Genomic DNA, 13,705 nt, shown 5'->3' with positions numbered 1-13,705 from the left:
GATTAGAACTCCGTAGAGCCTTCTATTGGTCAGTGGTTTTGTCAATCTGACCGAAAGACATCCGTTCCGTAAGAAAAGCCTCAGGCATCAGTGTCACGGGATGGGACGAATCCTTCGGATCCTAAGTGGTTAACTTTCCTGTCGCTACATTGGGTTGGCCCCGCCTCCCATTCTTACCCTCGGACACACTAGTTGGTTTCTCCCACCTCCCGCCCCGTTAAGTTACACCTCCTCTGGCTGAAGATCCTCTGAATGGCTAATATGGCTGTCGCTCAAGCTGAAGCTTCTAATGAATCTACTGAAGTAGATTTGACGGCAGTGGGTGGTGGGTGGGAGAGTTTTTCTCTCATGTTCTTATTGGGCGCATGGCCTTGCCACTCAGAATGCGGCTTCGCCTTCTTCCCTTATGAGCCTCCCCGCGAGCGCTTTCTGAGCGGTCGGAGACCTTGTCAATTAGAGTTGGAGGCGGGGCATAGTCGGGTCGCGAGACCGGCTGGTTCATACTTCCTCTTCTGCTTTTCTCTGGAACGCGGCGGAGGGAGCAGCAGTGATGGGGGTCCAGGTGGCTCTTTGGCTGGTGTCAGCCCTTGTGGCAGGTGAGGCTCCGGGCGGCTCTGCATGGGGGGAGGGGAGGGGGGGGAGAAAGGGGGTCCCTGGGGCGGGGTCCCATGCAGCCCGGATCTGAAGGATGGTCTCTGCGACAGAGATAAGGGCACCTGCGTGTTGGGGGTCGTCGTGGCAGGATAGACTGTCAGAGGGAGAATGAGGGCTGGGTCGTGTTCGTGGAACTGTAGTGGCCGTGGGTTTTTACTATTTCTATTATTATTATTATCATCATCATCAAACGCTTATAAAATGCTCGACATTTCCTGCTGTAGTTCTGTTAAAGATAAAGACAGTCCCTGCTCAGTGTCTCACAGTCTCGTAGACGTTGTACAAAAGGTGGAGGTGGGAAATGAGGAGGAAAGAGGAAAGCAAGCATTTTTTTGGAGCAGCATCCTTACTGGCTAGTGGGAGGCCCACCAGGCCTCCCTTTATTTTTTTTATTGATTACTGTACATTTATATCCCACCATTCCTCCACCATTTTTTATTGATTACATTTGTATCCCACCATTCCTCCAAGGAGCTCAAGTTGGTGTGCATGATTTCCCTCCCCACAGTTTTGTCCTCAGAACAACCCTGTGAGGTAGTTTAGGCTGAGAGGCAATGACTGGCCCAAGGTCACCTAGTGAGCTTTCATGGCTGAGTGGGGATTTGAACCCTGGCCTCCCAGGTCCAGCACTCTTATCATTCAGAAGGGGTATTTTTCTTACGGACCTTTGCTTTTTATGTTTTGTGCCTATTACCTGTTCAGAAGCTCCCTATAGCTTATCCAGTATACAAGACCCTCCAAGTGTCCATATTTTCAAAAGGCCATCCCGGTTTTTGTTTCTTCATATATTTCTCCACTCAATTCCTCCACCCAAACTGGCAGTTTGTCTGCTGATTCTCATTTTTAAAATGCCTGGAGATCATTATGCTCATCTGTTTTGTATATAGTTTGGTCTCTGTATAAAAAAGGAAAGGGGACAGAATGAAACCCTTGGCAGCTCCCTTTATACATAATAATAATAATAATAATAATAATAATAGATATTTTGTTTATACCCTGCTCATCTTGGCTGGGTTGCCCCAGCCACTGAGTGACTTCCAACACATATAAAAACATCAAACATTAATAGTAATCTGATCCAATATAAAAAGTTTCAGTAACTTTAAAATTGACAACTCATTTCAAACAAAGCGAGTAACATTCAGCAGTCCATCAGAATCCAGTAAACAGTCAAATTAAACATCAGCAAATAATAATTAAACAGTTTACACTTATCAACCACAATAATTACCAATCTATAACCAATAAAAAATAACAGCAAATCACAATGCATAAAATGCCACAAAACATACCAAACTATGTAAAAGGGTCAAACTGAGAAACACTCGTTTTTACTACAGTTAGTCTTTGTAGTTCTGCTTGTGTTTAATGTGGGGCATTTTAGTATGTGTATATGCAGAGGCATTTAAGCTGTTAGTTCCAGTCTTGGCTAGCTTGAGGAAGTCCAGTTTCTTTGTCTAGTTTGAGACATGGCTGACATCTTGTGACCTGATACTCAATTGTTTGTCTTGTTGGGACAAGCCAAGGATCTTTGGTCAGTTTATTCCTGTACTTTCAGCATCAGCCTGGCTATTTCTTCCACAACTTCCAGCTGCTGTTGGTTTTGTCGGAATTCAATGTCACTTTAGACTAGCCTTCTTGTCTGAGGAAGGAATGTCAAGACTAAAAAGCATGTGAGGGAAGTCTTCCTGCTCCATGGTCAGCTGATAATATGTTGCTAGCTGTTTTAAGTACTTGCTGCTTGAACTAAAATTGATCCTAATGATGTAGTAGAAAGCAGGGCTATTTACCTGTTTTCTCCTAGTAAATAGCTTAGATGGTTTGTCTCAAGTTCAGTGGCTGGGGAATCTGAATTAATTATTTTCCATTGTCTATTCGGGTGCAATTATCTTGTAATGGGAGGTGCTGATATGAGTGTACTGTAGCAAGTCCACGTTTCTGGATTCTGCGCATATAAGATTTTGGCAAAGTATTAAGAGCCATCCAAAATTTTGACACTTGTTGTCATAAGAAAATATCTTAGGCTGCAGTCCTAAGTCCCCGCCCCACACTGGTGCTTTACGGAGCAGTGGGGCTACTGCTGCATTCACAGGCCTGTCATGCACAGCAGCCAGGGCAGAAAGTAGGGGACAAGCAGACTACTATGCCATTTTGGAGGTGGCACAGCCATCAGGCCTGGATTGGGCCCAGTGCTGTCACGTAATGGCAGTGGGTCCAGCTTTGGGTACAAGGAAATGATAGGAACTGAGTTCAACATCTGAAGGACCACAGGTTTCCCATCCCTGGGCTACCACCTTCTCTATCCTCAATGCTTCTTCACAAAAAAATACAAATTGAGCAAAACCTTACATATAGGGTTGAGTGTAATGCTTTAAAGCAGAGGTTTTTTGAGTCCTCGGCTCCCTTGACCAACTACATTCTTTCTGCGACACCCCTGTGGGACTCAGGAGCCCAGTTATGTCACCCCTTGCCTGCAGAGCTGGCAGCCTCTCACCCTTTTTCCAACACTCCCTTGTGGAGCATTCCCTCAGACTCCTCTCCCGTCTCTTTGGGAGTCCTCTGGGCAGCCGCATCTGCCGCCCCTGGTCTCTGAGCTGCCCCACCCCAAAGAGAGGTGCCTCCTCACACTACCCCACAGGGGCCTGGGAAGCACCCCCTGGCCAGTCCCAGAGGCACCATTCGCCTGGGGAGCTTGTAGCCAGGGCTGCTGCAACAAACAGCCATGCAAGCCTTTGGGAGGCAGAGACGCAAGAGGGCATCAGAGGAAGGGAGGGAAGAAAAGTGAGATAGAGGCCAGTGTTGCCTGCGCCCCCCCCCCCCCCTGGCTATCATTCAAGGCACCCCAGAGTGCCACAGCACACTGGTTAAAAACCATTGCTTTAAAGGAACAACTCACAAAATTTATGCTAATTAGCTTCATTTATTTGGAATATATAGGAGTATAATTATTGCACATACATGGCAAAGTGATAATATTGTCTAAATGTCTGAAAACTCCAGGATTTATATTCCCCATTGACAGGCCATGGCTGGAATGAAATAGTTGCAGCTCTCAAATGTGTAGGTTCTAATTTTCACTGTAAATCAACTGTTGTGTATGTTAATCCTGTGTGCAAGATTGGAACAAGAGAGTTAAAAGTACTTCTTAAATAAAAGTGCTTGTAATGATTTTCAAGTAAAAGCACATGAGCAGTGTTAGAAACTGAGATATGAAAGCTAGGAGCTAAATGGCACCTTAAACCTAGGTTTTGGGCACAACAACAGAATGACTAGGCCCATTTCTGAATCTCACAAGTTATCTGCGAATGATTATATTTTCTCTGATTTATACACGCAATAATTTTTTTAAAAAAACCTAGTATTGAACTCCTCCTTTGCCCTATATTTAAATGACCTGATGGGTAGATAATGTTTACAGATACAATGCTGTTGTTGGAAGCTAGTGTTATGAAATGACACATGTTTACTGTCAATACTGCTTGTATTTTCGTTAAAAGTTGAATGTGGTTTAGACCTAACTCCAAGGTTGATGTGGTCAGAATAAAGGAAGAAACATATTGTAGCTGAAGCGTTGTTGGAGGCTTTTGTGTGGTCTCAGTTTTTCTGCTTCCTTTTGTGGAACCTCATTCTGCCTCTGGGACATGTAGGATTAGGATAAGCAACTGGAAGCTTTCAGCCAAATCTTGCTTTCTGAGAGGTGCAACTTAACCCTGTAGTTGGCTAACGTAGAAGCTAACACAATGCAGACAAACACAGAAAGCTGTCTTACACTTGATCCATCCAGCCCAGTATTGTCTACCCCAGGTGGCAGAAGCACTCTGGATCTTTCGCAGACCCAGTACCTGAGATCTTTTTCACTGGAGGTGCCAGGGGATTGGACAAGAAAACATCTGCATTCAAATATGAGCTCTACCATTGAGCTATCCACCCTCTCCTAAAGTGGCATTTGCAGCAATAGATTTTGAGTAAGAATTGAGCTGCTAACCCATTGCCCCCTCACTTCTCAGGGTAACTCTCCAGAAAACGAAACAGCTGAGTAGGGATGTAGAGATGTAGAGATCCTATGATGGAAAGTGGGGACAGCATTTCCTTTGACTCAAACTGAGTATGCGTATCAGTTGCATTCAGTGATTCTACCAAGGCTTCCCTGCAGCCCCTATTGGTTACCGCATATAGGGGTACCCTTATTCCTTACCTTTGTAAGAAATAGCCTGGGGAACAAGACCTCTGTTTATGATACAGTGGTGCCTCGCAAGACGAAATTAATTCGTTCCGCAAGTTTTTTCTTCTTGCGAGTTTTTCGTCTTGTGAAGCACGGTTTCCCATAGGAATACATTGAAAATCAATTAATGCGTTCCTATGGAAACCACCTTCAGACCAGGTCCGGGGACAGTCTGTCCCCCGACCTCTTCTGAAGGCTGGGGGGGGGGACAAGGGCTTTTCTTCCCACCCCCAGCATTTTAAAAAACCCCGGGACAGCGGAGGACTTCTCCGCTGTCCGGGGCGATTTAAAAGCCCCTGGGAAGGCAGGCAGTGGGGACAAAGACTTTTGCCCCTCACCAGCCTTCAGAAGAGGTCCTGGACCCCTTCTGAAGGCGGGCAGGGGGCGAAAGTCTTTGCTCCCCCCGCCTGCCTTCAAAAGCCGTCCGGGACAGCGGAGAAACGCGCTGCGTTTCTCCGCTCTCCCGGGAAGGCAGGCAGGGGGGAGCAAAGACTTTTGCCCCCCGCCGGCCTTCAGAAGAGGTCCAGGACCTCTTCTGAAGGCAGGCGGGGGGCGAAAGTCTTTGCTCCCCCCCCCGCCTGCCTTCAAAAGCCGTCCGGGACAGGCTTCGCGGACCTCTCCGCAAGCAGCGGGAGCGCTCCGGCTGCTTGCGGAGAGTTGCCAGCATGCCGAAGCCTGCGCGCGCTGAGATCAGCGCGCCCAGGCTTCGCGGACCTCTCCGTAAGCAGCGGGAGCGCTCCGGCTGCTTGCGGAGAGTTGCCAGCATGCCGAAGCCTGCGCGCGCTGAGATCAGCGCGCCCAGGCTTCGCGGACCTCTCCGCAAGCAGCGGGAGCGCTCCCACTGCTTGCAGAGAGTTGCCAGCATGCCGAAGCCTGCGCGCGCTGAGATCAGCGCGCCCAGGCTTCGCGGACATCTCCGCAAGCAGCGGAAGCGCTCCCGCTGCTTGCTGAGAGTTGCCTGCATGCCGAAGCCTGCGGGCGCTGAGATCAGGGGGGAGCAAAGACTTTTGCCCCCCGCCGGCCTTCAGAAGAGGTCCAGGACCTCTTCTGAAGGCCGGCAGGGGGCAAAAGTCTTTGCTCCCCCCGCCTGCCTTCAAAAGCGCTTCCCTGCTATCCCGGACTGCTTTTAAAATGCTGGCGGTGGGGAGCAAAGCCTTTCGGCCCCCGCCGGCCTTCCTGGACCTCTTCTGAAGGCCGGGGGGGGGGAAGGCTTTGCTCCCCACCGCCAGCATTTAAAAGAGGTCCCCGGAGATTTCCCTATGGGCTTCCTTCTTGCGAAGCAAGCCCATTGGGAAATTCGTCTTGCGAAGCAACTCGCAAACGGAAAACCCTTTCGTCTTGCGGGTTTTCCGTCTTGCGAGGCATTCGTCTTGCGGGGCACCACTATTAGGTACATAGCCACGCCTGCATATTTAGTATGTTTCCGTGCGCTCTGGTTTCTGTCAATGTGTTCCGTTGTGCCAGAAGCGGTTTAGTCATGCTGGCCACATGACCCGGAAAGCTGTCTGTGGACAAACGCCGGCTCCTTCGGCCTAAAAGTGAGATGAGCGCTGCAACCCCATGCCTTTGACTGGACTTCTCTGTCCAGCGGTCCTTTACCTTTACCTTTTACCATACTTAGTGCACCATATTGGCTGTTTCCTACTATCACAATCTTGTCTTCAGGAGTGTCCAATAGTTTAGTAGAGAAATAAACTGAAAAACATTAGCTGCCATTCAAAAAGGATTTACTGTAATCAAAGGCTCTGTGTTGTGGGAATTGGAATGACATGGTAGAATGAGGTTCATGTGAAGGATCCCACTTTCAGTGCTCCTCTCAAACACAAAAAGCATTTCCTGTGCGATATAAAATAAGCACGGCTGGGCAAGGACATGGGCTGGCATGTTTTCCCTGTGAATGTTCTTTCTATTTGCAAACAGTTTTATTTTACGGGGGGGGGGGAGCATTCCACAGTAGTAGCTGACACCTGTAGTCTAAAGTGGTGTGGTCCATTCTCCCGCCTCATTCTGCTTGTGTGCTCAGGCAAAGGCTTTCCGAAAAAGCTGAGATGCTGTTTAAGGATGTGTGGTTTTTTTACCAGCCCTACCTTCCTTTTTCAGGTATTTCTGCCAATGAGTTCAGTGTATTAAGATATCCTGAATCCATTGTTTTCCGTGAAGGAAGTTGGCCAATACCCGGCGAGCGAATTCCAGATGTGGCAGCGCTTTCCATGGGCTTCTCTATTGAGGAAGTATGCAACTCACTATGTCTGTGTTCAGTCACATTGTTCATTGCTTTTGATAATAGTTGAAATAGACCTAGCCTGTGCAGTCCCTCTAGGAATCATGGGCAAGAGCATAATCTAGCTTTCTGTAGGCTTTGCTTTATATTGGGCGTATATAGCAAAACCAGGCAGTGGTGGCTAGTTACCCATTCTTTTAATAATACACATGTGGCTTTTCATATATAAATATCCCAAGTAGCATAAACCCATCATGCCTTAAGGACTGCCTCCTTCCCTACACCCCATATTGATTGGGAATAACTTTTCATGTGACCCTAACTCAGTGTTTCTTGTTTTGTTGTTGCTGCTGTTGTATTTTTAAAAAGCTAAAACATTCCTTTTTAAGAAAATATATCCAAATTATTACAGGATCTCTCTTGGCCGGGGCTAGCAGTTGGAGATCTCTTCCGGCGTCCTCGAGCTACAGTTCTAGTCACAGTGACAGGGATAGACAAACTAACGTTGCCTAAAAACAGCATATCTTACCCAGTTGAGAATGTAAGTACTGTCATGTGTAGATTCAAATGCTTATTCTGGTAGACCTAGAAACCTGACTATATTTGGAGGGGAGAGAGTCCTTGTTAACAAACCCCTGCTTTTCCAGTGTCTTGTTCTGTGTACATTTCCGCTGGGGCTATTTACCCTTCTTGCAATTTTCCATATGCTGCAGCCAGACGTTGCTTACTAGTCCTTTCTGTATTGCCCTAGGCGGTTCCTTTTAGCTTGGATGGTGTTGCAAATGCAATTCACACCTTATTTTCTGAAGAAACCCCTGTCGTGGTACAGCTAGCTCCTAGTGAAGAGGTAAGTGCCTGTCTCTTTCTGAAAGCCCATGAAATTATTTAATAATGCCATACTCATGCTTCCAAGGATAACTTTGTGTAAAAACTTTTCATTTTGGGAAAACAGTTGTCTTCCAGAAACGTCCTTTTCTCAGGTGAATGTTGTTTTATCCTCATAATGCACGATGGTCGTTCTTTCAGAGAGTGTACATGGTGGGAAAGGCCAACTCTGTATTTGAGGATCTTTCTGTCACACTGCGGCAGCTTCGGAACAGATTGTTCCAGGAAAATTCCATCCTAGCTTCCCTTCCGCTCAACTCACTGAGCAGAAACAATGAGGTAAGGCATGGCTAGACATTAGACACAACTTTTTCCATTTTATATTATGCCACTCTTTCAAATTTAAGGAACACAACCTAGTTTTCCAGGGGGGTGCAGAGGGATGGTGGTGGTGCATATGTTTCAGTTGCTTAATACAACTTTAAGCACATATATGTACAGTCGTACCTTGGAAGTTGAACGGAATCCATTCTGGAAGTCCATTTGACTTCCAAAACGTTCAGAAACCAAGGCTCCTCCAGCCAATCGGAAGCAGCACCGGACGTTCGGCTTCCAAAAATCGTTCAAAAACTGGAACACTCACTTCTGGGTTTCAATCGTTTGGGAGTCGATTTCTCTGGGAGCCAAAGCGTTTGAGATCCAAGGTATGACTGTACTCTGTCTAGCTGCATGATGACCAATGGATAGCTAATTCCTCTGCTTACCCACCAATGCATAGGCATGTATTTAATTACATCCTTTCAGTGACAGAAGGCTCATTGATCCAGCAGAAGCTTCCAAGACAGAAGGTGGATGAAGGTGATCCCCTTCCCCTTCCATTGACATCAGTCTGCATCTCCTCCCACAGTTCTGAAGCCCCCAAGCCCTTTAGATTAGATTTGGGGTGGGGTACAAAGTACTAATGCACAAGTCTGCAGTCCTATCTGTGTGCTCCGCACTGATTTTTGAGCCTTGTCTGAGCATGGCTGAGGTTAATTTGTCAAGCTTGTACATTTAGTGCCTAAATAAATATAATAAACAGTAGTAATCAGTAAGCAGAAATATGCAAGTGATCCTGACTTCTGCCATCTCTGCTAATAGTGTAACTTCTGAATTAGATGCAACATATTCAGATCCTGTTCCAAGAAACTTAAGATTATTGTTTCCTCAGGTTGACCTGCTCTTCCTGTCAGAATTGCAAGTTTTGCATGATATCACAAGCTTGGTAAGCAATTAAACAAATACTTAATTCTGCTATGGGGTTGGCGGCTGTTGATCTGTTATCAGAAGTTAGGCACAGTGGGAGCTGCCACCATATAACTTTTCCTATCGTGGACTCTTCAGCTGGCTGAAGAATTCTTAAACCGAGAAGAAATGTATGCAGTTGCAGAGGAAGCAGTCCTTCTTGGTCAGGGTTCCTTGTCTGTGGGGATACACTATTGCTAGCACCTAGATCTGGTCCTTAAAAGATTGCACTAGCTGCCCATTTCCTACTGGTAAAGTTGAAGGGTTCTTGCATTAACTTACAAGGCGTATGACAACTTGGGGCCAGGGTACTTTTTGTTTTTGCCCATTCACAGAGGTCTTTAGAGGAGTCACTGTTAGTATTCCTCGCATGGTTTGAACACAGGTCTTGCATCCACTCGGAGCAATGCATTAGTAATGTTGGCCCAATGCTGTGGAACTCCTGCCTTAGCTGAGGCAGGCCCCTTCCCTGTTCAGCTGGGAAGGGTGTTGCCAGCTGATGCACCCCTTGCCTTTAGAAGCCTTGCAAGTTGATGCAGGAGATGGGCTGTGAGCAACATCACGGGAAGAGTGTTTCTAGGACCAAATTACAGCTGTTAAACTCTGTTATTTTTGCTGCTGCCATGAGGTGTACGTTTGCTATTGTAATTAGTTATATTTATAGTCCTGAAATGTTGTTTTTTGTATATTACATATGATATTGTGTTTTTTATTTTCTTACTATGAAATTGTTTAAGCACTGTTTGATTTTGAAATGCATTCCTGTTTTCTGTTGAAAGCTGCTTTGAGCATCACTTATGTGTGTGCAAAAGTGACATGCCAGTCAAATAATGCAGTGCCTCGTGAAGATCTTCATATTTCAGCAGGCATTTTAAGCATGTTTTCTGATTTTATAGTTAGCGTTAGCTAACTTTTTATGTATTGCATCTTTTTAGATTTACAGTACATGCTTGGAAAGTATGGTATTAAGTGATATATGTATAAATTGTGAAGATAAATAAAGTAGGATGGCATAAACATGCAGCCATTTAAAATGGAAAATACCCACTTTTCACTGGCATTTTTTTTTTTTTATGTCCCCGCCCTCCACTTCTTCAAAAGCTATCCAGGCACAAACATCTGGCCAAAGATCATTCACCAGATCTGTATTCTCTAGAGCTCTCTGGGTTGGAAGAAATTGGCAAACGTTATGGGGAAGATTCACAACAATTCAAGGATGCCTCTCAGATTCTTGCAGACTCCTTACAAAAGGTAACATGAGCAGAAACCCTATTTTATATATTTAATGCCAAATATGTTAGCATAAGCCCAAAGAACACCTGCTTTTATCTGCAAACTAGCACAGTGCTAAAACGTTATGCAGTACATCACTGCTGACCCTTATTTGATTTTTTTTTAATGAAAGTGTCTTGGATGAATGTACAGTTGATGGCCAGATCAAAATCTGTAGTCCTGGTCGGTCTTATGCATTTGGAAGTGACTAGAGGAGAAATAAGTGGTACTGGAAAATTAGGTTAACTGTTGACAGAGCAATCTGTTCAAGGGATTCCTTGCAAATTAGCAAAGGTAGGCATCAGGTGTTACATCAGGTTAGTATAAGCTTTTCATTCCTCTTCTGAGTAGCTGGCCCACACCATAACATAGAAATACCAAGAGCCATTCCAGAAATCTGGCAAGAAATAATGCTAAAACATTGCACTAGAGATTACCTTGAAACGATCAATTTTGAAAATGGAACCAGGACTGTTATCCTGAGAAACCCTTTAGGAATGCTCCTATTGGAAGCATATTCAGCCTATCAGAAAAATACCACTGAAATGTTCCAAAATCAGATATTCAAGTGATGCCAGAAGCTTTTATGTACCCACATGCAAAAGTTACTATCCAGTCCTCCAGTTGGTGAATTGAAAAGAAATCCATTGCCCCGGCTATAGCATCTTGATAGGCAGTGGCTGAATATTTCCAGTAATAATTATTGGATACTTGCCAGTAAATAGTTTCAGGATAGCAACTTTGGCCTTGTAGTTTAATATAATTAATGATAAATTTCTGGTAGTAGACCATTCTACTTTAAGTCACTATGTTAAATCTAGAAGCAACCTAAGAGGTGTCTACGCTTCTTACTATTCAGTGGCTATTAAAATGGTACCCCTCCTGTCTCATGAGCTGGGCATCTAACTCTGATGGTGACTTCTGTCTTAAAACATGTTTTCAGTTTGCAGACGAGATGTACAACCTCTATGGTGGGAATGCAGTGGTTGAGGTAGTGACCGTGAAGACATTTGACACGCCCTTTGTGAGGAAGTCCCGATCCATTCTGCAGTCTACACAGGTTGTACAAATGCTTAATATATTACTAAGAGAATGCAATAGCTCAATACTGAATAGTTTCTTGGGAATCTCATAAATTTCACTGGAGCTCCTAAGCAAATCACTTAGAATGCAGCATATCCGTTATAAGCTGCCTGCACTATGCCTTGTTCTGTTATCTCTACTGCACAGTACATAATTCTGAGAACAAAACTGTAGTCATTTTAAAGACATTTGAGAATGTCTCAGCCTTAAGCTAATATAAAGACTGAGCAACTTGCCCAAGAGACTACCGTATCACTTTTATAGCATAACGCTGCACAACTGTGGACATGGTAGGTTTTATACTATTGTAAATGGACATGACTTGCTTGCTTTTCTGAAGTGGCCTTCAGAATGTGAAAAACATGAGCTGGCTGTCTACACCTATACCTGAGTTTGTCAAACTTGGGTCTCCAGCTGTTGTTGGACTACAACTCCCATCATCCCTAGCTAGCAGGACCAGTAGTCGGGGATGATGGGAGTTGCTGTCCAACAACAGCTGGAGACCCAAGTTTGAGAAACAGTGATCTAAACTTTGAAAGAGAAAAATTAGGAGAAATACAGTGGTGCCTCGCAAGACGAAAAGAATCCATTCCACGATTCTCTTCGTCTAGCGGTTTTTTCGTCTTGCGAAGCAAGCCCATTGACAGCTTAGCGGATTAGCGCTACAGCGGTCTAGCGGCTTTTCGCGATCAGCTGTTAAGCGGCTTATCAGCGGAACAGCTGATAAGCGGCTTAGCGGCTTAGGAAAAGGGGGGGAAAGCGGGGGAAAACCGCGGGGACTCGCAAGATTTTTTCGTCTTGCGAAGCAACCCCATAGGGAAATTCGTTTTGCGAAGCGCCTCCAAAACGGAAAACCCTTTTGTCTAGCAGGTTTTCCGTCTTGCGAGGCGTTCGTCTTGCGGGGCACCACTGTACTTTGGGGCCAGGTTTGACTCTGAAATGTTGCCATTGTATTTCCAAATTACTGACATGCCTTCTATTTTAAAGACAGCCACAAGCCTGAGAATACTAGTGAACCATGTACTGTATAAACTTCCAGAGCTGTTATGTTGTCCATTGTTAAGTGGAAGAGGCAAGTGCCCCTGGTCCACTGGCAAGGACTCTCAGAAGCCTCCTACAGACTTCTTCAAACAGCAGTTAAAAAGCAGTTTATCTGGCTTGTTTCTTCCTTTTGTGATACCTCAGTACAAATGTGAAGTCCCTGTCTCCTAGTAGTGAGAAAAATGGAAGCTGGTGATATTTATGGGCAGCTGGTGGTGAAAACACAGGTGCTCGATCGGTTATTTGCAAGTGACTCCATACAATAGAAACTGCTTTGTCTTTCAACGATTTATCCAAAATATTCCCTGTGTTTCTTTCAGGCAGGTGTAATCAGTATGGTGTTGGATTACCACTCCTCTCTCATTTTTTAACAAAACTTTTTGTCTCTTTCATAGCCCAAAGATGAAAATCCATATAATTTAGGATATGAATACAACTTTAACTATGCTGTGGTCTTCAACATAGTCTTCTGGATGATGATAGCCCTTACCATAGCTGTGATAGTCATCTCCTACAACCTCTGGAATATGGATCCAGGCTACGACAGCATCATTTATAGGATGACGAACCAGAAGATTAGGATGGATTAAGGTTTAGAGTCAGGTTTTAAAGGCATAAGGTTTTTCCAGGGCTTTGGCCCGGTTCAGTATGGACTCTCTTGGTTTTCTTCAGCAGTGCAATGTGGAGTATCCCCTTGTGTTTTCCTTTAGGATATATTTAAAAGGCTAGCAGTGGGCATAGTCAGCTTGAAGAGCTGAAGCTGTACACTGCTGTTAAATCATGAGCAATTGCCTATTGACACTATGTGAAAAAGATTCCATTTTGTGGCTGTGCAATATGCATTGAGTTCTAAATATGCTCCTCTGTACTGTTGTGACTAAATGTGTGAAATGACTGCACTGAACATTTGCTAGTAAGTTGCTTTGTTTAAATTCTTTGCACTGGTGATTTAGGATGTTACCTTGAGACTCTGTTGTAGATTATGAATTAAATTTGTTGTGAATGTAAATACTTTAAATTGCCGTCTTTAGACATCTAGTCCTGTTTACAGTGGAACTTCTATTCTGCAGCTCCTGCTTTGTGTGTACAACTTGTAAGCCACC

General features: G+C 44.9%; 1 protein-coding gene across 1 annotated transcript; it reads left to right on the top strand.

Moving 5' to 3' along the window:
* Positions 1-439: 439 nt before the first annotated feature.
* ATP6AP2 (ATPase H+ transporting accessory protein 2) lies at positions 440-13,611 on the top strand. The gene is made up of 9 exons (XM_028727371.2): positions 440-596; positions 6,977-7,107; positions 7,510-7,638; positions 7,849-7,944; positions 8,124-8,261; positions 9,133-9,186; positions 10,308-10,457; positions 11,422-11,538; positions 12,998-13,611. The coding sequence occupies exons 1-9, from the start codon at positions 551-553 to the stop codon at positions 13,190-13,192; spliced, it is 1,056 nt and encodes a 351-aa protein (XP_028583204.2). The 5' UTR covers positions 440-550; the 3' UTR covers positions 13,193-13,611.
* The last annotated feature ends 94 nt before the right edge of the window (positions 13,612-13,705 follow it).

Source organism: Podarcis muralis, chromosome 4 (genome assembly GCF_964188315.1).
Source record: "Podarcis muralis chromosome 4, rPodMur119.hap1.1, whole genome shotgun sequence".
Classification (NCBI taxonomy): domain Eukaryota; kingdom Metazoa; phylum Chordata; class Lepidosauria; order Squamata; family Lacertidae; genus Podarcis; species Podarcis muralis.
Note: the sequence above shows the minus strand (reverse complement) of the source record. Positions and strands in the feature narration are given on the sequence as shown.

What these genes read in the sequence shown, in the direction of transcription:
- ATP6AP2 (XM_028727371.2), top strand. Translation starts at nt 551, where the DNA reads ATGGGGGTCCAGGTGGCTCTTTGGCTGGTGTCAGCCCTTGTGGCAG. An exon ending in TGGGCTTCTCTATTGAGGAA is followed by an intron (nt 7,108 to 7,509) that starts GTATGCAACTCA and finishes AAATTATTACAG; the next exon opens with GATCTCTCTTGGCCGGGGCT. An exon ending in TGCATGATATCACAAGCTTG is followed by an intron (nt 9,187 to 10,307) that starts GTAAGCAATTAA and finishes CTTCTTCAAAAG; the next exon opens with CTATCCAGGCACAAACATCT.